This window comes from Camellia sinensis, chromosome 11 (assembly GCF_055761805.1).
Source record: "Camellia sinensis isolate YWXY chromosome 11, ASM5576180v1, whole genome shotgun sequence".
Lineage (NCBI taxonomy): Eukaryota > Viridiplantae > Streptophyta > Magnoliopsida > Ericales > Theaceae > Camellia > Camellia sinensis.
Window position 1 is genome coordinate 126114918 of NC_138971.1, and position 22848 is coordinate 126137765.

Sequence of the window (22848 nt, forward strand, 5' to 3'; positions counted from 1 at the left end):
TTTTTCTCTTAAATATCCATTTAAATCCAAGAGGCTTACATCCTGGTAGAAGATCCACCAATTTCCAAGTATGATTCTGTAAGATGGAATCAATTTCACTATTAATAGCTTCCTTCCATAAAGGAGCTTCTGGCATAGACATGGCTTCCTTAAATGTCCGAGGCTCATTTTCCAGTAGATAAGTCAAGAAGTCAGGATTGAAGGATTTACAAGTCCTAGCTCTCTGACTACGTCTAGGTTCTTCCTCATTTGTTCCTTCTTGATTATCCTTAATCTGTCCTTGACTATGATCAAATGTACTTTCATAAGAACGTTTAAGAGAATTTGACTCTTGTATTGATTTACAAGGAAATATATGTTCAAAGAAAGATGCATTTCTTGACTCAATTATAGTAGTGCTTATCGATTTTTAGTATACAAAAGTGATAATCCATACGTTATTCTATCATAAAGACACAGTATCCATATACTGGCCTCAATCACAACTTCATTCGAGTTTGATCTTCGAAAAATTGTAAATTTGTTTTATTTTATTTATTATTCGCTATTAATTAATTTTACCGAAAATATTCTCCAACAATTTTAAGACAGAATATAAACACCCTCTCCACTGGTGCTCGAGATTAATAGGCGTCCTGTCTCCAGGATATAACAATCACCACACATAGAATTTGCACTAACTCTATGTGGACAGCGAACCAGAATATGTGCTTTATACTCTCTCAAACTTAAACTCTAAAAAATAAAAATATAATGCAAGATGAACAAAGGAGAAGGAAACTAGAAGTCTGAATGTTTTTTTTCTTCCTAATTTGATTCCTAAACCTGGATGGAGGATTGCCTTGATATAGGCAATGGAAAACCTTTTCGGAACAGACATGACTATTGGAAATTTGAATATGAAATTCAAATCTTTGAGCCGTTGCAAAAGTTTGAAAATGAATTTCAAAATTATTTGTTTCCTAGCAACTAATTGAAAATACTTTCAAATAATTTTAGCCCAAGAAGATAGTAATGGGCCGACCCAACCCAACTCACACTTTGGGTGTTCTTTGAGCCCATGCCCAAGGTTTCATTTAGGACCTTATATCTTCACCAAACTTTTCCTAACTTTCCTATGTGGGACAAGAACAATCAACACCATTTTGAGGAATGACTTAATGTTCATGAACCTCACTTTGGAGTCAATTTTCCATTCACCTATAGATGGTTTTGAATCACTAATTTCATAATCTTGTTCACCACACGGCAACGAACACGTTGCTACTCGGACCCTTCAAACCGACTTATGGGTCCTAAAAAATTATTAACATAAAGTTTCCGAAAATCTACATTGAAACCATTTTTTCCAACAATAGGTGCCCCTTATATTAAATTTCTAACCCTATCACTGTTTAAACTCCACCTCCTACAAAATAAATATAATATTTACACATGCTTCAACTTGTCTAGAGTCTTGAAATATCGTAATTTAAATTCATGAAATTAAAATTTTGAATTAAACCCTTATATTTTATTGTATTTTTCCTAATGTCAATTCAAGTTTCATCTCAAATCTATTCAACTACATAATATTTTTTTAAGAAATACGATGGTATACACTTCAAAGAGTGTGCACTATATGCACTTTATAATTAAAAAGAAAAATAACATAATTTTAATTTTTTGAATCATAACTAAAAAATATATATCATAATTAAACACAAAAGAGACTTAAAGAATTCATAAGTCATAATTAAAGAAGAAGATTAATTATAATTAAAAAAAAAACTAACATAATTAAAAACACATATAATCAAGGTTTTAAAAAGCGGCCGTTAAGTAACGCCGTTACGTAACGGTTGTGGTGGTTACCGCCACCTGTTACGGCCGCTTTTGCAGTGTGATTGAGATTCACAGGTGTGACGGCTGTAACGGTCGTAACGGTGTCGTAACAACCGTAACGGCTTGTTACGTATCGTTACGTAACGGTTCCAAACTCTTCTTTCAAAAAAACACAAAAAAAAAAAAAAAAAAAAAAAACTGAAAATGGGAAAAGAGGGATAGAGAAAGAAGAGGGAAGATGGAAGAGCAAGAGATAGAGAGAGAAAAGAGAGAAGATGTTGAACATGTTATTGATTTGTTGAAATTATAAGACCTATACTATTCTATTCAGCTGCTATCACTTAACCATTTTGTTTGTGTGTATCTATCTATATATTGTTTGATAATAATAATATTAATAAGTGTAGTCATTATCTATTTGGCTTGACTAAAATATGTATATATATATATATATATTCAGGCTCTTATTTATTCTCTTACTTTTGTCACTGTTTATTTTATATATAATAGTTAGTGATTGATTTTTTGTATAATATAAAGTCATTAATTATTAAAATAAAATGTAAAAAACTCAGTTTATAGTAACTTAAAAATATGAAATATATTGGACCATACTTAAAATTTTACAAAAATTGATCCATATTTATTTTAAAATCCAATAAATATGATCATGGAAAAAAAAAATATGCGTATCGGTAGCTTTTTTTCAAATTATGCGAAAAATAAAAAAATTAACGGTTCCGATTACCGCAACCGTTACACTACGACCTTTACACCCCGCAACAGCAACCGCACCACTGCCACCGTTACAACGACTGCAACCGCTTTTCAGAACCTTGCCTATAATATATCCTTTTAAAGGAAAGATATATTAGAATTTCCCTATCTTTCTTCCACTTTGAAATGCAAGAAAATTAGGCAAAACAAGTGGTAGAGCACATGGACGAGTGAGGCACACGTCACCATTATAACTATTGCTACCTGAATTCTGAAAAAATCCACTGAAGTAACATTTGTTTATCGATGTGATGTGGCAGGCTCAACGCATGTTGGCAAAACTAGATATTTACAGGAAGTTTACTGATGCTTTGGCAGTAACTATTATTGTGTCCGTAGGTTGGATATGCTATGAGGTAATTTTTCTTGTCTGGGAAATAAGGCTTAATTAATCTTTGAATGTGTTAAGAAATGTCAAGTGTTTAACATGAACCACTATAGGATAGTGGAAAGCACAAAAGGTCTGTTAAAAACCATCCTCTGCGATGAAAAAGTCTCAATAACATAGCGTCTGGCTGAGACCAAACAAAATTATTAGCATTTGAACCATGTAGAATGCAAGAATGAGGGCCAAGATGAAAATCCCTGTGGAGAAAAAAATGGTTTAAAGGCCTGCTATTATCTGCTTCTTTGTTAAAATTTGTTGCAATTGGTAGTCAATTTCTTTGTTAAAATTTGTTGCAATTGGCAGACAATTTCTTTCATTTAAAGCAGATAATTGGCACTCTATAATGACCATTATCATTCATACAATGTCCATGTGTATCTGGCAATTATAATTCACCATTCTTTTACCATCATCGTTCAATTACAACTTGTTTGGACGAGAGAAGCAAGTGAAAATTACATGTGGCGGCTATATGTTATAAAAAATTAATTGTCAATTATTTTCTTGTCTCCACATTGAATATTTTCACATGTGGCAGCTATACTTACTCGGGAGAAGCAAGTGAAGAGTTTGACAGGGATGATAATACTTTGACACTCATAAAACCATCTCCTATGCCTTCAAAGGATATTCGAAGTCCACTTGAAGTCGGATTAGTACACGGTGGAAAAACGGGGTATCGAACGGTGATTTGGAAGAAGACAAGACAAAATAATTTAAAACCCAACTTTGTTTGATTGTGAGAAGCTATTTTAACTTCGAATGATCATCATGATGGATATGAAGTTGCTACATGTAGAATTTATGTGAGAGGAGAGGGAAAAAGCCATTAGAGGGAATATGATGAAGCTTTTTTTATTTGTTCTTGTTCTTTTACTTTTTTCCCCCCTCTAATTCTTTTTATCTTGTTTAATTGGATTATAGTGTACTGTATGGTTCCAAATGTATCATCTATTGCATATAGTTTAGGCTCATCTTTGGATATAGTTGGAAGACAAGTGGTATTTTTAATATTATAAACCATATTAGTGTGCTTTCTATTCCTTTTTAATTTTTTTGGGCAAATTACACTTCTTGACCATTTTGATTTTAATTGATGTATTAAAGTCTGAACATGAATTGTTTCTATTCTTAGGTGTGCAATGCATTGTTTCTTATTTTTAATTTTGTTTTCAAGCTTAGTTTATTTATTATTTTAATAAACATCAATTATTAGTTCTTAATAATTGTTTGACAGGTATTTTTTTTGTTCAACCGTATAAAATTAGCACAATTTAAAAATAAAAAAAGGTTATGGCAGCGTTTAAAAAACGTCACTATATCCCACCCCAACGGTTAGATTTTTAAAAGGTATAAATGTCTATGACGGCATTTTTAAAAACGTCGCTAAATGCCATAGTGACGTCATAGTATCGTTAGTAGGACATTTGGTGGCGTTTTTAAAAACGCCGCCTATACTAATATAACGACGTTTCTCAAACGCCATAAAGCTATAGCGACAGCCGCATCGTCGGCGTTTGATACTAAACGTCACAAAAAAATTAGCGACGTTTTTAGTACTTTTAGCGGCGTAGCTAAAAGTAGATTTTCCAGCAGTGATTGTACCAATTGACTGAGCCATGGTGTGACTATCATTTTGGAATAAAAAAATATAAAAATATAAAATAAACTATAAAATTAATAAAATAAAATATCACATCTAATTTATAATTATTATATTTTTTTTTACAAAAATCAAAAAAAATTAAAAAATCCAAACCAAACTAGACTAGAAAAATTAGACTAAAAAAGTCTCAATATAAAAAAGTTAACTATATCAACCAATGTCAAACGAAACTTAAATTTAACATGGGTTACACAAACGGGGAATTATACACAAATAAACAAATTAAATTTAACAAATTTGATAAGAAAATTATTAAATGTTTCGAATGTAATCATGTAACATAGTTTATATGATATTCTTATTAAATTAAATATCGCAATATATATTAAATGAATTATTTTTTATTTCTCAATTACTTGACTGATGAGAGTTAATCTATAAAAAAATTTTGCTACGTGATTAGTTTGTAATACCACATAAAGAATACTAAGGCACTATTTGACATCCTAAAAAAATATACTTTCTATTTTTTTTTAATTTTTTTGAGTTAGATCACTTCTTTTTTTTTTTTTTACATCTTTTTATAAAAAGTAAAAAAATATACTTATTTAAATCATTTTAAACAATCTCTTATATACTCTATGGTTGTTCTGGGATTGCAGAATAATTATTCTGTCCAGCGAATCTAATTTTCTGTAAAAAAACAAAAAAAAAACTTATTTACTCACATATATTTTGTATCTAATATAATCATTTTATATGTTTGAAGGCTTATAGACAAGCCATTGATCCTTAATTGGAGGATTTGGAAAGGGAAAGGGAAAAGGTGTGTGAAACTAGGTGAAATATAGACATGTTTTATTCACAATTCACCTACTTTTTCCATTTTGTTTTTCAAATCCCTCTCCAAATTCCCTAACCAAACACAACATTAATAAATTCTGTATTGTTTGCAAGAAGTACGTATACCAATCAAAATGCTTTCCACCTCGTACTTATCTAAATAAATTCTCTCCTAAATTATTGATGAGTTTTTCATCATGAGCTCAATATGCCCTTTTTTTTTCTTTCGGAAAAAAATACTAAATACTAGGACTTCAATATTCAATTTTCATCCTTTAAATTGATCATGGGGTACTTCATTGTCTTGTCTTGCATTATCAATTAGATGGTAGGATATTATTCTATTTTGTTTTTGTTTTTTCTTATAATTAATTTTCCCTCCAACACCACTAATAAATACAATTTTTTTATTTTATAACCTAGTGTTCAGACTAATTTACGCATAGCTTGACTAATTTTGAGGAACCAATCCCACCGCCCACTTACAAGAACACCATTTAAAATTAGAGCAAACGCTTTGGATAGACTGGCCCGAAAAAAATTATTGGAACTAGTAAAATTATTGGAACTAGAATCTGAGATCTAAATAGAGCACATCCGCAGCCCCAAGTTATGCCCACTAGACCAACCTTAAGGTTCTTAACAATTAAAGTAGATGGTTTTTACAGAGGTGAAATTGAAGACAATTTGCAACTTTTGGCCTTCTCTTTGGTAGGTTTTTTATTTTTAATTTTTTTCAAAAGATAATTTTTTGTCCATTGGTATGAGATAATTCAAAAATATCATGAGATTTACATGGACTGAACATTTAATTATATAATTATTAAAAGATAATACATCTTTTTTTAGGATAGTTGAATTAGGACATGTTAGAAAGTTGTCTCCATAATAATATTACTTACTCTTTTTTATATATTTTTACTTCTAATTCATTACCTTATTAGTTGGGTTCATTTCTTCTTCTGTTTTTATTTTTATTTTTATTTTCTTTTGTCTCCTAGTTTGCCAAACAGACCATTGCATTGTGTTGAAAGTTTCGATAATAAGATTAAGATAGCTAGCATTAATTTACATGTTCGTATTGTACTCCAATATCTATATTTGTACAAGCATAGCACAATTTTTATTTATTTATTTAATTTTTGTCATAATTTAGTATTTAACAATTTTAGAACAAATGACCTTTTTGATTTTTGTTTTTTTCATTTGAGTTCTCATAAAATTATTTAGTGTTGTTAGTGGCACTGACGTAACAATATCATGAACACATCTTAGTCCTTAGTTTAGTTTTTGTGAGATCCACGTAAAACCCACATGAGTCCCAGACAAAGCACGATGTGTTTATGTTATCACCCCAAGCGACACCAAATTATTACAATTTTTGTAATAGAAGACATAATTAGTGTTGTTATTTGAAACAAAAACAGCCAATATGCCAATGAGCTAGAAGGGTGTTGCTTGATCTCTCTATGAGGAAACTAAAAACCACAACACATTGTAAGAAAACTGAAAGATCAAACTTTATTGGCGAACGGTTTCATACAAGCCCATCAAGCACTTCAACAAAGACAAGAAACACAAATTTCTGTTATAATATCTGGTAAAATAGATACAAAGATGACTGTTGAAACATTCTGGGTCACTCACTGCCCTAGTTGTATCCATCCAAGTGTACATACTTAAATCAGTAATCATTTCCCTGAATTTGACAACATTAGTTATATTAGTTATGTTGCGGAAGTACTTCAAAAGCCAACTGAACATCACCTAACAAGAATCCTGGTATGTTAAGAGAATGTTTGGCTGTCCAGAATCCGAGAAACACTCATTCTCCACCATGCCCTCTCTGATGAGCTCTTCCACCCCTCTCGTGTCTCTTTGCAGCAACATTGCATTCTGATTCTGTCAACATTCCATAGGTGATCCGGATACACCCACTTGTGCCGCACGCAAATCCTGGAAGCAGCAGCACACCATGTCTCCGTGCAAACCAGCAAACAACTTCAAAGAGGTGAAAGGGCCTCACCAAGGAGTTCTTTGTTTCTGGCAAGGCTTTTGACTTGACTTCTGACCCATTCACGTCCTGCTTCTAAGCAATTGAGAGCCATGTGTTGTGAAATCATCAAAGTGCAAATAGCAACATTATCTTGAACCTTGAGAAGCTGCGTTCAAAGGCCCTCTGCCCTGGATGAGTAAGCTATCTGTGTGAAACAAAGCAGAACTATTTGACTTTTCTTCTAAAAAGAGTGTGATATTTGTTATGTAAAGTTCAAAGACAATTTTTCAATTGAAAGTACAGGGCCCAAACAAACATACAGAAGGAAATAAAAGGAGGACAAAATTAGGAGTTGCAGTTTGAATTGAGAAAGAACACATCTTCTGTTACATGTGAAAAAAAAACAAAACAAAACAAAAAAACGAACAATTTTTAGTGAGCAGCAGCGCTATGAACACAGAAGATTTTTACATAATGGGACCTGTCCTTCGTTTCACATCTGGGTCCTATTCTGTGAAAATCATCTGTGCACTTAGATTTACTCTTTAACGAGTGATATATATCTATTGAATAATGTTAGGAACAATAACCAGAAAGAGCATGCCATGGTTGAGACACATTTCAAAGCTGGATCCTATTATACAATATTGAATCTACACAATCCACTGTCATTCTGGGTAAATTTCCTGAACTGTTTTTCTGGATCCACAGCTTTTCTGTAATGATAATGGTATAATTCCTCGATAGAGGTGAAAACTGAATGATTAATTTCTCAAGAGAAATGGGACTGTTTGTATAAAAGTATTGGAATTGAAAGCTCTACTTACATATCCAACTCGCCATCCCATCATGCCGTATGCTTTTGAGAAAGAAAAAAGATTAATTACATGATTCCCTTCCACACACGAATGCTTAAAATCATCATATATGTAAGAATAAATGTATAGGGAAAGAAAGAGAGAAACAATTATGTATATATTGATTTTTATTGATTGATTATATTGAATGTTACAATGATTCCTATATATAGAAGAGTAGGTGGTAGTAGGTGGTCGGTGGAGTAGATGAAGTGGAGGTGGTAGGTGGAGTAGGTGGAGAGTAGGTATGTTTACAATTTACATTAACAGCCCCCCTCAAACTCAAGGAGGATAGGTACTAGCCAACTTGAGTTTGGAGAGAGTATCAAAACAGAAAAATAAGCTGACAAATAAAATTAAAAATGGGATAGGAGACACTGTATGGTCGTGTCAGACCATTGTAGGAGACACTTTATGGGGTCATGTCGGACCGGTGTAGAAGACAGTTTACGGGGTCATGTCGGACCGTTGTAGCAAACACTGTGTGGTCGTGTCAGACCGATGTAGAAGACAGTTTACGGGGTCATGTCGGACCGTTGTAGCAGACACTGTGTGGTCGTGTCAGACCGATGTAGAAGACAGTTTATGGGGTCATGTCGGACCGTTGTAGAAGCTGACCGGAATCAATGTCGGGACAGTTTATGAGGTCATGTCGGACCGTTGTAGAAGCTTGTGGTGGTGCACCAAGGGGGCGACTTAGGGAGTGCGCCATGGGGTGGCTTGGGTGGTTCCCATGGTGTGTAACCATGCTCACCATGATACATGATATATGTATAACCCCCCCCTCAAACTCAAATAGGTGTGAAGAGAGAAACCTATTTGAGGTTAAAACAAAGGGAGCGAGAAAGCGGACCGTTGTAGAAGACACTGTATGAGTGTGTAGATAGGCTGCCCAAAAGATATACATGTAGATAGATATATCGAGCCCTCAAAAGTCGCGCCCTCAAAAGGCGCGCCCAATTTTTCAAAAGGCGTGCCATCAAAAGGCGTGCCCAATCCATAAAAAGGCGTGCCATCAAAAGGTGCGCCCATGTTGTCGTTGAGCGTCAAGTGGCGTGCGATGCGCGTGGCTGCCTTGGCTATAAGACGTAGGCTGAGGCTGAGGCGAAGACAAACAACTTGCGAAGAAAAACTTTTGAAAAAAAGTCTGCGTTTGCGGAGAGAGAAACTCTGTAACACTCTGTAACACTCGGTTGCCCAGAAAATGGCCTCGTCTTCCTCTTCTTCCCGTGGTCTGCTCACTCTCTTTCCCAACCTCAACGAGTCAACAAGAGAGATAACTGGTGCGGTGGCCCGTGAACCTCAACCAAACACCACTGGTTTTGCTCCGTTGAACTTTCCGATGCGGTCTGTGGAGCAAAAAATGGCGGTGCAAACTGATATTGAGGCCAATCAGTATACTTTGAAGTCATGTGTGGAGACCATGACGGCGGCCACAAACTTGTCGCACCGGCTGCAGAGTAGGACAAATGAGGTGCAGCAGTTAAACGCCTAGCTGGCTCTGCTCCAGCGCATGTATAAGGATGCGCGAGCAGAAATAAGTGTGTTAAAGGCGGAAAACAAGGAGCTGAAGCGGAAGGCCACTGTGATGTTCCGATTTGGAGGGCCACCATATGCTGTAGTGGAGGAGCAGGAGGGAGTGAACGTGCTCGACGGTGTGGGAAACACAGAGGCAACACCGGCAAGGGCCGCCCAGGACGAAGGCAAGAAGAAAAGACCGGCGGAAGAGGCGAAGAAGTGAGGTCGGTGGATGGCCGTCTGCAGAAAAGAAAACAAATCTGTTGTTTGTGGGTGTTGGATTTGTTTTGTTTTGTTTTGTTTTTTTTTTTTTTTTTTGTGTATGTAAAATTGTGATCGGGATTGAGCCCGGCATGAAGAAATGACAAGTTTGTGGAATGAAAAACGAGTTGGTGAATGTTTTGTTTTTGTTTTTTTTTTTGGTGTGAAGAATAATAAGAATAATAAAAATAATAATAATAAAAATGGATTAATGGGGAAAGCATGTGCGCTGGTGGGTGGAATAAATGAAGGCAAATGATGAATATGATTAAAGTGGGTTTGGTGGAGAGAAAAAGGAACCAGAGAGAGAGGTAGTGGGGTGATTAAAAAGTGCATGTGGGAGACCACGGGAAGTGAGTGGTGTGGGTCTGTGTCGTGCTGTCTGTATTGGGGTGTGAATGTATGGTGTGTATCTGGGTGTGTTGTGTAGCTCCAAGGGTGTGTGTTTGTCAGTGTGTATGTGGGCTGTGTCTATGGAGAGAGCCGAGAGGGAGCTCATGGCCGTGGGTGTATGCATCTGCTGGGTGTCCCTCTTGGGTGTGTGTATCTCCCTCTGTTTTGAGTCTGCCCCCCTGTGTGTATCCTAGAGAGAGAAGAGTAAGAGCTAGTGCAGGTGTGTGGGTTGTGTATGGATCAATATGTGATGCTTCTGCTAACCCCGAATCAAAACAGCGAGAGAGAGAGTTTATGCCTGTGTGTATGGGTCTGTGAGGTGCCGAAAGAGAGAGAGGAAGAGAGTGTGATGCATGGGTCTGTGAGGTGCCGAAAGAGAGAGAGGAAGAGGGTTTGACTGGGTGGCCCCCTCAAAGAGAGAGAGAAACCCGTGTGCGTTGTAGAGAGAGAGAGTGAGAGAATAGAATGTCCTCCCAAAAATGCATGGCCGAGAGACCCAACACACAGACACCCCGCAGAGAGAGAGTGACAGTGCCCGAGAGCAGATGCATGTGCGTATGTGTGTCAGCTCTTCATCACCGAACCAGTGCAGGCCAGAGAGAGAGAGACCAGGTGCCGAGAGAGATCATGCATCGCTGGTGTGTGTGAGCTGGGCTGTGGTCTGTGTGAATCGTGTGCAGGTGTATGCCTGGTGTATCGGCTGTGTGTGTGTGTGGTGTGCATGAAGCTCTGGGTTTATGGCAGTGGTATGAAGCACTGTGTGTATGGCCGTGTCTGAGTGTGTGCTGATGGAGTTCAATGGGATCTCTGGGTGTTGGATTAGTGTAAGGTTCGGCCTGAGAAGAACATGAAGCAGCCAAGGTGAGTGAGGCTATCGGTGATGATGGCCCGGTTGTGGAGTTGCAGTGGTGGTGGCTTGACAGTGGAGTAGTTGGTGGTGCTGCTGGTGGTGAAGTGTTGTTGAAGAATCTGCCATTGAAGAAGAAATTAGGAAAATTTGGGTTTGTCCGGCGGGCGGCCAAGGCGTGATTGCCGCCCGCCGGTGGAACGAAAATACTAGGTTCTTAACCTAGCTCTGATACCATGTAAGAATAAATGTATAGGGAAAGAAAGAGAGAAACAATTATGTATATATTGATTTTTATTGATTGATTATATTGAATGTTACAATGATTCCTATATATAGAAGAGTAGGTGGTAGTAGGTGGTAGGTGGAGTAGGTGAAGTGGAGGTGGTAGGTGGAGTAGGTGGAGAGTAGGTATGTTTACAATTTACATTAACAATATACAAAGTACCTACAGGCCAAAGATGAAAATGATCACAGTGCACAATCATTCAGCTCGAGCATTGATGCATATTATTTAAATCTATGACGCACAGACACCTTTCCAAAGGTGATGTACAGGTGTCCAACACGTGTCGGACACGCTGTAGAAAGTTAGACACGCTACAACACTTGGGACACGTTGGGACATGCTGAGAATACATTGGGGACACGCTGAGGACCATTTTTCTCAAAAAAAGTAAAATTTTTTACTAAAGCACACTTAAGATTAATAAATTTGATAAAATTAAATATGTGACATAAAATAAATATTAAATATTTAAAAATATAGCATAATAAATATATAAAATTATATGTTTTGCATATGTCTCCAACGTGTTGTGTCGTGTCCTGCATTTTTTAAAATTTTACATGTCTGCGTGTCCGTGTCATGTCATGTATTTGTGTGCATACATTTTACGTTTAAATAATAATCTAGTTTAAATTTTATGGGCGTAATTTAGACTAGTAATTCACCCTGAGTAGTATGTTATTGTGGATCTAAGAATATACACTTTCTGTAAATTTGAGATGGTGAATTGTTGGACAACTGACCATAAGATGTTTGATGTTTGTTTGTATCATACATAATGAAGATTGTATTTATCACCCAACTTAGGATTTCTTTCAAAACTTTGGAAGGTTTTCTAAGAATCAGCAGGAGATAAAAATAATATATATTCATACAGATAGAAAATATAAATACATTAAAATTAATTTTTTTTTATCTCCATAATGTCCGTGTCCTAATTTTTAAAAATCTCTGTCCATGTCCGTACATCTTAGAGTTGGAAAAGTTTAACCAACATGGTGAACTCACTCGTATGCATTATCTATCACAAGCCAAGAACCAGCCCTTCCGCAGATTTCTGAAATTCTCTAAATAAGACAAGCACAAACTAGTTTCATTAAGGAAATTAAAAAGGGAGTTACAAATATTCCTCCAAAATCAACAATCTACATCAACTGAAAAGTGATACGCATCAGATGTGGATATGCGTGTTTGCATGTGCTGAGGGTGCACCGAGAGATTGAGAGAGTGAGACCTTGAGCAGAGGTTCTGGAATGCAGGTCCCTGATGGATTTCCAGGATTTACGATAGAGACAAGCTTGGGGACTGGTTTAGTTTCAGAAAGAGTCTTCTCTAGCCAGTCTATAAAAAATTCTCACAGAAATCATTTGCAATAATATGTAACAGCTTGGTTTCAAGAGGAAAAGAAAGAAAATTAAACTGATCAAGCCAATTAGTTTTGTTAGTCTCAATTGAGTTGAGTTCGATGTTAATCTCATGCTTGATTTTTTTTTTTTTTTTCTTCATTTGTTTAGTATCTCCTGCACTCTCTCAGCAATCTAAAGATGGGGAAACTAAAGAAATTCAACATCTTATGAGAAGTTAAATTGGGGTAAGAAGAGAAGGGTGTAGGGAAAGGACATGGTATTGAAGGATCAGCATTATGAGCTAAGAAATATCAGTTCATCACATCAAACCTGCATCTGGCAGAAGTGTCATAGGATCACTGGGACCCACCAGTATGTTATTGATGCCAGTCATCTTGAAGGACATATATGCATTGAAGAAGTATGGTGCAAACAGTACCACAGAATCCACAACATGGCATAGTGCAAGCACAAGATTCAAAAATCCCTGTTAATTGAAAATCCATTTAAAATCAGTATGAAGTGGGGAACAGGCACAGAAAGATCAGGAGAAGAAAGAGAAAAGTTTGACAAAAAACACAGAATGATAATGCAAAAGTTTGACAAAAAACACAGAATGATAATGCATAGATCACATTCTTGCCATCATAACAAGAACCTAGGAGTTACATAAATGCATAAAAGGATTAGAAATAAAAATATTATGAAATGAAAGTTACGAACAGCTATGTTACTTCTGGTTTAGATAGATTATGTGTTACATTACTTCTGGTTTGTATTCCTTCTAACAATTGTCATTTATCTGATCATGCTTATCATTGTAGAATGCTAACTACTCCATATATTATATGCTCCTCGAATAAGCATATGGTCGAAATGAGGAATTTGAGATTAATGAGAGTATTAGAAGAAAAGGAAATATTGGGGAAGTTTAGGTTGTGAGTGATTGTGGACAAAAATGCAAGAAAGTTAATTTAAATGGTTTGATTCTTAGCTCAATGGCTAAGAAAGATTCATCTACCAGACCCATAACTAGAGACTTTCAGAGCTTGTTTGGTTGTGTTTTCACTCTCGTGTTTTCGGAAACAAAAGCAATGAAAAGTTTGAAATGACCATCATTTTTATTTTTGTGCAAAAGCAGTTTTTTAAAATTGAAAAAAAAAAATTGTTATTTTCTAGAAAGTGGGAAATTTTTTTTCTCAAAAACAGTTTTCTGAAATGATTCACCAAATAAGTTTTTCGAGTTTTCTGGAAAATGAAAACAAAAAACACAACCAAATAGATCTTAAAGTTTGGTAAGTTCAGCCCAATGTAATGCCATCTCTCCAGTTAATTAACTTAATTTTGATTGCCTTCTTGTCTCATATCCAGCTAACACAGATATATTCCTAAAAAGAATTAAGGCATACATTACAAATGCTAAAGAGCAAGTTCACCCTCAATGTACTATCTTCTTAAGAATGCTACTTCTCTTCAAATTCAATCACACCATTAAATTTAGTTCTGGCAAGGGCGAAACTCTTCAGAGTCCATGACACAGCAAAGTGCACTTCACGCTGCTTGCAATTAAGATGTTGCCATTAATGTGAAGATGTCAGTGCAGTAACAATGATACTTATCATCTAAGAAGCACGAACAATTCTAAGAAGGTGACGTGACCATGTTGGACACCGGCACTCCTTGGACACTCTCGGACACGTGTTTGACACTCATTTTGCGACATGTCTGTTACTTCTTGGCCATGTCTATCACTAAAAAATAAACATGAGACCAACAGTTCATTGACATTTGCTAGCTAATGTATGATTTTCAAAGTTTGAGAATTTAACATAAATATCTTATTCCCTTAAAAATGTTTAATTATTGAGAATAATCCTATAGAAGTTTCACGTAAAATTAAATGAAAAATGAAAAGATAAGTAAATGTATTAGCAAATGACTAAAGAGGATGAGTAAAAAATGTCGGAATTATATATTATTTAGATTATTGATGTATATTATTGATTGATATTGTTACAAGATTGTTATTTAGATTATATGTTTACAATTACTATATATAGAAGAGAATGTGGTAGGTGGTAGGTGGTAGTGGTAGGTGTAGATGGTAGTGGAGGTTAGGTGAGGAGTAGGTGAGGAGGTGAGTGTGTGTGGTAGGTGGTAGTGGTAGGTTAGGTGGAGGTGTTTACACAATTTACATTAACAGCCCCCCTCAAACTCAAGGAGGATAGACACTAGCCAACTTGAGTTTGGAGAGAGTAACAAAACAGAAAAATAAACTGATAAATAAAATAAAACAGGATAGGAGACACGGTATGGTCGTGTCAGACCGTTGTAGAAGACATTTTACGGGGTCATGTCGGACCGTTGTAGCAGGACAGTTTACGGGGTCATGTCGGACTGTTGTAGAAGACAGTTTACGGGGTCATGTCGGACCGTTGTAGCAGGACAGTTTACGGGGTCATGTCGGACCGATGTAGCAGGACAGTTTACGGGGTCATGTCGGACCGTTGTAGAAGACAGTTTACGGGGTCATGTCGGACCGATGTAGCAGGCAGTTTACGGGGTCATGTCGGACCGTTGTAGAAGACAGTTTACGGGGTCATGTCGGACCGATGTAGCAGGATAGTTTACGGGGTCATGTCGGACCGTTGTAGCAGACACTGTGTGGTCGTGTCAGACCAATGTAGAAGACAGTTTACGGGGTCATGTCGGACCGTTGTAGCAGGACAGTTTACGGGGTCATGTCGGACCGTTGTAGAAGAGGTTGGGGTGGTGCACAGTGCGCCATGAGCGACTTATACATGATACTGTGTATAACCCCCCCTCAAACTCAAATAGGTGTGAAGATAGAAACCTATTTGAGGTTGAAACAAAGGGATTGATAAAGCTGACCGGTGTAGAAGACACTGTATGAGTGCGTAGATAGGCTGCCCAAAAAATATACATGTAGATATATATCGAGCCCTCAAAAGTTGTGCCCTCAAAAGGCGTGCCCACTTTATCAAAAAATGTGCCATGAAAAGGCGTGCCAGTTTGTCGGGCGTCAAGAGGCGCGCGATGCGCGTGGCTGCCTCGGCATCAAGGTCTTTATAAATCGAAGCCGAGGCTGAGGCTGAGGCAGAAAACCCGCTAAAAGACTCTGAAAAACTCTTCGTTGTGCTGAGAGAGAGTGTTTGTAACACTCTGTTGCGAGAGATATTTTGTAACACTTGGTTGCCCAGAAAATGGCCTCGTCTTCCCGTGGTCTACTGACTCTCTTTCCCGACCTCAACGAGTCAACAAGAGAGAGAACTGGTGCGGTGGCACTGGAACCTCAACCAAGCGCCACTGGGTTTGCTCCGTTGAACTTTCCGATGCAGTCGGTGGAGCAAAAAATGGCAGTGCAAACGGATGTGGAGGCTAATCAGTATACTTTGAAGGCATGTGTGGAGTCCATGACGGCGGTTACAAACTTGTCGCACCGGCTGCAGAGTAGGACAAATGAGGTGCAGCAATTAAACTCCCAGCTGGCTCTGCTCCAACACATGTATAAGGATGCGCGAGCAGAGATAAGCGTGCTAAAGGCAGAAAACAAGGAGCTGAAGCGGAAGGCCACCGTGATGTTCCGATTTGGAGGGCCGCCATATGCTGCAGTGGAGGAGCAGGGAGTAGTGATCATGCCCAGTGGAGTGGGAAACACGGAGGCAACACCGGCAAGGGTCGCCCAGGACGGAGGCAAGAAGAAAAGACCGGCGGCAGAGTAGAGAAAAATCCCGCCTGTGGATGGGGGTGTGTTGTTTTTGGTTGTGGGTTGGTTTTTTTTTTTTTTTTTTTTTTGTTTTGTGTGTGTGGTGTAAAAGTGTGATCGGGGTGGATCCCTGAGATGAATAAAATATGATGTATTGTGCAAATTGGGAAATTATTTTGGGTTTTTGTTTTGTTAAAAAAAAAAAAAAAAAAAAAAAAAAAAAAAAAAAAAAAAGAAAGAGATGTGAGGGAGTCGGTGAGTGGGATGCAGAAGGGAAGATAGGTTTTAAAAATAAAAAGAGGACATGGTGGGATGTGAAAGATGTTAATATAAAGTGGACACTGTCATGGTGTTGGCTTCAGAAGAAAAAGAAAAAGAGGTATAAGTTTATGTAAAAGTGGACATAGTGGGAGAAAATATAATAAACATATACATAGATATATATTAAAATAAAATTATGTTGAGTGAAGCATCAGTGCCGATTATGATAATGGGGCCATGGAGAGAGAAAGATTTTGGTCTCGGTGTGTCTATGTGTGTTTGTGCTGGGTGTGTTGTGTGCATGGGTCTAGAGAGAGAGAGAGATGGCCATGATTGGCCAGGTTGTCGGAGGAGGACTTACTGAACTGAGTTGGTGATGCTGGGTGTGTGAGTTGTTGTTGTCCATGGCTGGACTGCCGTGAGTGAGATGTATGTGTGTCTCCTCTTTTCTTTCCCGTGTGTATGTATCTCAAGCTGTGTGTGTGTCTGGGCCTAAAGAGAGAGAGAGATCGGCCTCCGCTGCACACCTTTGGGTTTTTGTTTTGTTTTTTTTTTTTGTTTTTTTTTTTTTTTTTTACACTGGAGAGATCCGTGTAAGAGTGTGCATGGGTGTGTGTTGGTGTGGTGTGCCGAGAGAGGGGGATCCGTGCCTCAGTGTCTCTCCATATCAGTGTTGAAGCTCTAGTGTGTGCATGGAAGGAGAGAGAGTGACCCGTGGGTCTAAAAGTCATGTCGAGAAGAGAGAGGGAGAGTTGTCATGTCGAGAAGAGAGAGGGAGAGTTGTGTGTTGCTCTGTGGTCATGCATGGTGACCGAGAGAGAGGTGATGAATGCATGGTTTGATCAGGCCTCCCATGGCTGGAGGGGAGTGAGACTGAAACCGGCGGAGAACATTGAGGTCCCCGTCGGGACAGCAGGGGATGGTCCAACCCAACAAATGGTTGTAGCACCTGATCCGGATATTCTGATCCGAAGTTCAAGGGAGGACACTCTCTTGTGTTGCTGTTATGTAGATATGTGTTGAGGTCCGGCGGCAGAGTCAGGCGGAGAGGAGTGGTCCGTCGGTGGCTGGGTTGGTTGAGATCGAGTTGAGTCACTTGTTTCGGATCATTCTCTATCGTCTTCTTGAACAGAATAAGAGCCTCAGTGTTGGTTTTGATGGATGAAAATCCGGCTTACTCGGCTCGGTGGTGGAGTAGCTGCGGCAACAATGGAAGAGAGTAATCAGAAATAGTTGGAAGATGAGAGGTCCGGCGGGCGGCCAAGGCGAGGCTGCCGCCCGCCGGTGAAGCGAAAATACTAGGTTCTTAACCTAGCTTTGATACCATGTAAAATAAATTGATGTATATTATTGATTGATATTATTACAAGATTGTTATTTAGATTATATGTTTACAATTACTATATATAGAAGAGAATGTGGTAGGTGGTAGTGGTAGGTGTAGATGGTAGTGGAGGTTAGGTGAGGAGTAGGTGAGGAGGTGAGTGTGTGTGGTAGGTGGTAGTGGTAGGTTAGGTGGAGGTGTTTACACAATTTACATTAACAGTTTGCTATTGTTTGACTGGTTTTTAACTACTATGATTGAGTGATCTAACAATTCATGTAAGAAATTAATTACAAGATTTACTTAGTATAAAGTTTTTATTTAATTTTGTAAATATTATGCACATATAACTATATAATATACTATCAAGATATAATCATTAGTGTCATATCTGAACCGTGTCTGTGTCCATGCCCTACTGTTTTGGAATGTTCCGTGCTGATGTGTCTGATGTGTCTGTGTCGTGTATCCATGTCATGTGTCCGTGTCTATGCTTCATAGCTTACCATAGGTAAGCCTTGGAGAACTGCATAATGAACATTTAAATTAAAATATAAAAATGCATAGCAATTCCGGTTTAGAAGCTCAGTGTTGATTAAAGATCCATAAGAACATGCAGCAACTATTATCAAAGTATCAGATCCAATTTTTAATTATACTGCAAGAATTCATGATGTACCCACTATGTTCATACCAATAACAAATGTAATGTGCCATAGAAAGTGTGTGGGATACCCCATCCATAAACCACCCAAGAAATGATTATGGACCTACAAAATCTTATAAAGTCATATGTCAGCCAAGGACTGAGAGTAAGTAGTACCACATACCTGATTTGAACCAGCTGTTACCATGACAGAAGATTTCGATAGCTTATTCTCCTGGCACAGCTGTGGATTCAAAATACGAAAGGAAGAAAATAAATAAATTTAATTGGGAAAAAAAAAATCTTGTTTAACCCAATCATATGTTATCCTCGAGTGATTTACACTGGTTTCTGATCAATGTCCTAGTTTCATATGAAGATCACACATGCCATAAAAGGAAAAATGTTGATAGCTAACATGTTCCAATTCTGGTGAACCTACAATACGACAAGGAAATTCTACATATAGGATTGAATCTTATTTCCAAATGATTACCTTCTCTACTAATGCCTCTCTGAGTTCTGGAAGACCTTCATGAGTGCCATAACGACTAGATGAGATCTCCCATGCTATCTGTTTGACCTTCTCAAGAGCCTGCCCAGGTGGCTGCCAATAAACTGCCCCCTAAATCACAATGCCACTAATGAATAAAGTACAGCCCAATGATTGGAAAATAAGCCTCATCAATCAAAGAATATGACTTAAATGGTGCAAAATACTCTAAAAGTTGATAGTCACTTCAATGAAACAAAATAAACAGAGATTCACTTGGTGACTTGATTTATACTTCAGAAATTGACATACAACTTTACTTCCTTTCTAGCATGGAAGAGAAAAGTAATTTAATTTTCTGCCATCTACGTAAAAGTATCTGCAATACATGTGGTTGACAATTAGTGTAGAATCACATTGAAGCATGGAGGGTGATTTGGAATGTGTTTGAGTAGAAATAATATTTAAATATGAGTACTGAATCATATTCAAGCAATCGTTATTGTGGAAATGCAATATATTGCCTACGTCTACATGCACATACATGTGTGTCTAAGGTTGGGCTTTGAACTCAACACACAATTCCAATAGTGTCGTTGGTTAAGGCCCCATACTAAATAGCGACACTATGTGGGTAAATTACAACTATTTGGTGGAAGAATTCATTAAATCTACTTGAAACATTCAGCTAAAATGGAAGAGCATCGTATCATACTTACATAGAGAATTAAAATTTACAACCAGACATTCAAACAATCCACATGCTAGAATTGCTTTGACACATGAATCTTAGTACTATAATGGAATTCCCATTCCTTATCTTTGATTCTTGCCATCCAAACATAGCCCTAGAATCTACATAGAGAATTAAAATTTACAACTAGACATTCAAACAATCCACATGCTAGAATTGCTTTGACACATGAATCTTAGTACTATAATGGAATTCCCATTCCTTATCTTTGATTCTTGCCATCCAAACATAGCCCTAGAATCTTGGTTATCTAAATTGACCCAAGTTCTAGATTTCTGTCCCATCCCATCCACCACTAGAGAAACTAAAGTTCAACAATTGTCCTGAAAGCCTAAGCTTTTAGAAAATGTGCCCAACAATGTATATCAAGCGATCCAACACTCCCCCTCATGTGCAACCCCATCTGGCACATGGAGATGAAAATATACATAAAGAGAGGAAAGAACACAAATGAGAGAGAAAGTATGCAAATAGAGAGACCTCCCCCAACTTACGATGTTAAGCCATCAATTATCCCCAAAGCTCAAGCTGTTAGGAAATGTGCTCAACAAATATATACCAAGCTATCCAACAAGAAGGCATGAAAATGCTACTCAACTGTCTAAGTAGAAGTTTATCTTCCATACATGTGCTTATATGCGCATTGAACCAGAAAAAATTTAATTAACAAAGAGCATTCCAACCCAATTCATAATTGAGCTTAGAGAAACTCCAGAAGAGTAGGCAAACCCCAATTTTTGTTAAATTATCCAGCCAAAATCTACCAAAAGAACTCCAGCAGAGTAGTCAAAACAATTCAATCTATAGTGCCTTGCCACCCTTATTGAGGCACTGTACACTACTCATCCATTATTTTATTCTTAACCCTTTCCTTTTACAATTAAGGGGCAAAAAAAAGAAGGAAAGAAAGAAAATTGGATTGAGCAGGATAATATAACCATTGAGAATATGTAACCATTAGAAAATTTTGACCAATGGAAAAAATGGCCGTTAGAAAAATATGACCATTTGAAAAATATAACAGTTTAAAAAGATAGCTATATTGAAAAAGTGGCTACCTAAGATAGAAGTGTAATTTTGGATAGCTATTTTGACTAACATTGTTAGAGTTGCCCTTAGCTCAGATTTACAAAAAGCCTCCTGAACCTGGCTCTAAACCATGTGATAAAATCCAACATTGCCATTTAGATTTTTTACACTAGAAATATATAAATCTTGAATCGTATTCCCATGGAACAAAATGGAAAAGTTGAAAAACCGCCTACAGATTTTTGAACGAAGAAATAATGTTGTAACAACAATAACAACAAGAGAGTTTATGGGAAAACAAAAAACAAAAAGGACAGTATTAAAGAAGCAAATTTTCAACCTGGCCCAGAGGCATAGCATCCTTAGCACTCTTATTCAATTCTGCTAACTGCAGATCACCCAATAAATCTAATTATGTAAAAATTAACCAATCAATAATGAAAATGAAAAGAATTAAACACCTACTGTCGACAAGCAGATAAAAAAACCTAAAAAAGAGATATATACAGATACATATATGTAAAAGTAAAGGGTCATTCTACAATACACACCCTTCATTATGCAAGTTATGCCATTTCAAAAATGTCATAACTAAATCATTTTCAGTCATAACTAGAAAAAATACAATGAATCATAACCAAACACGGCATAACCAAAAACCTTTTCGGTCATAACCAAAATAATAATCACAATAGGTCCTAACTAATATCCCAATGAGACAGAAACAGGTCATCAAATCATAACTGAGGGTCATAACGAAACACTACTCAAGGCACAACCAAAAGCCTCTTCGATTGTAACCAGGGACGGAGGCGTAGGAGGGGCACATGCCCCCCCTAACTTTTCAAAAATTAGTCTTGAGCCCGTGGTTTTGAAAATGTTGTTCACTTTGCCCCTTTCAACAAAATCCCCCATACTGCCATTTTATATTTTGTTCATACACTTATGGCAAAGTTCTTTAAACCTGGATGTTATTGTAATTTATTGTAGTAGAATATAAGCTATTGGAATAATTTTGAACTATAGATAATTGATTTTTTTTTCTTCTTCTTATTATTATTGTTAGAATTAATGTAAAGTGAGAGAAATAGAGAGAATGAATTGTGTATTGAATATGTATTGAATATTGTATAATTACAAATGGTGAGGGGCTCCTTATATAGGAGAGGGACTGAGAGTGGCCGAAGCACTATTATTACATACAGCCGAAAGGCTAACAGCACTAGCACTAAAGTAAGCATAAAGTAAGCATACATTAATATACACTAACATAAAATATATTAACAGCCCCCCTCAAACTCAAGGAGGATAGGTACTAACCAACTTGAGTTTGGAGAGAGTAACAAAACAGGAAAGTAAACTGATAAATAAAATAAAATAGGATAGGAGACACTGTATGGTTGTGTCAAATCGTTGTTGAAGACACGGTATAGTCGTGTCACACCGTTGGAGAAGACACTGTATGGTCGTGTCGAACCGTTGTAGCAGATAATGTCTGGACAGTTTACGAGGTCATGCCGGACCGATGTAGAAGCTAACCGGAATCAAGGTCAGGACAGTTTACGAGGCCATGCCAGACCAATGTAGAAGCTAACCGGAATCAATGTCGGGACAGTTTACGGAGTCATGCCGGACCGATGTAGAAGCTGACCGGAATCAATGTCGGGAC

At 37.2% G+C, this 22848-nt stretch overlaps 1 protein-coding gene across 10 annotated transcripts in view; it reads right to left on the minus strand.

Moving 5' to 3' along the window:
- Positions 1-22848, minus strand: part of LOC114293405 (aromatic aminotransferase ISS1-like) — a 36220-nt gene that overhangs the window by 10983 nt on the left and 2389 nt on the right. Inside the window, exons 2-8 of one of the 10 annotated variants that reach the window (XR_014344493.1) lie at positions 21520-21567; positions 19400-19528; positions 19088-19147; positions 13276-13432; positions 11746-11758; positions 8262-8357; positions 7004-7639 (exon numbers count right to left, since the gene is read on the minus strand). Coding sequence is in view for 7 of the 10 variants with exons in the window: in XM_082894700.1 (XP_082750826.1) it covers positions 7636-7639; positions 12608-12666; positions 12834-12940; positions 13276-13432; positions 19088-19147; positions 19400-19528; positions 21520-21567 (564 nt within the window). In the remaining 3 variants the exon portion in view is untranslated. Of the gene's footprint in view, positions 1-7003; positions 7640-8261; positions 8358-11745; positions 11759-12607; positions 12941-13275; positions 13433-19087; positions 19148-19399; positions 19529-21519; positions 21568-22848 lie in introns of those variants that run through there. The other 9 variants (XM_082894700.1, XR_014344494.1, XM_082894701.1 and 6 more) reach the window with 9 other exon arrangements.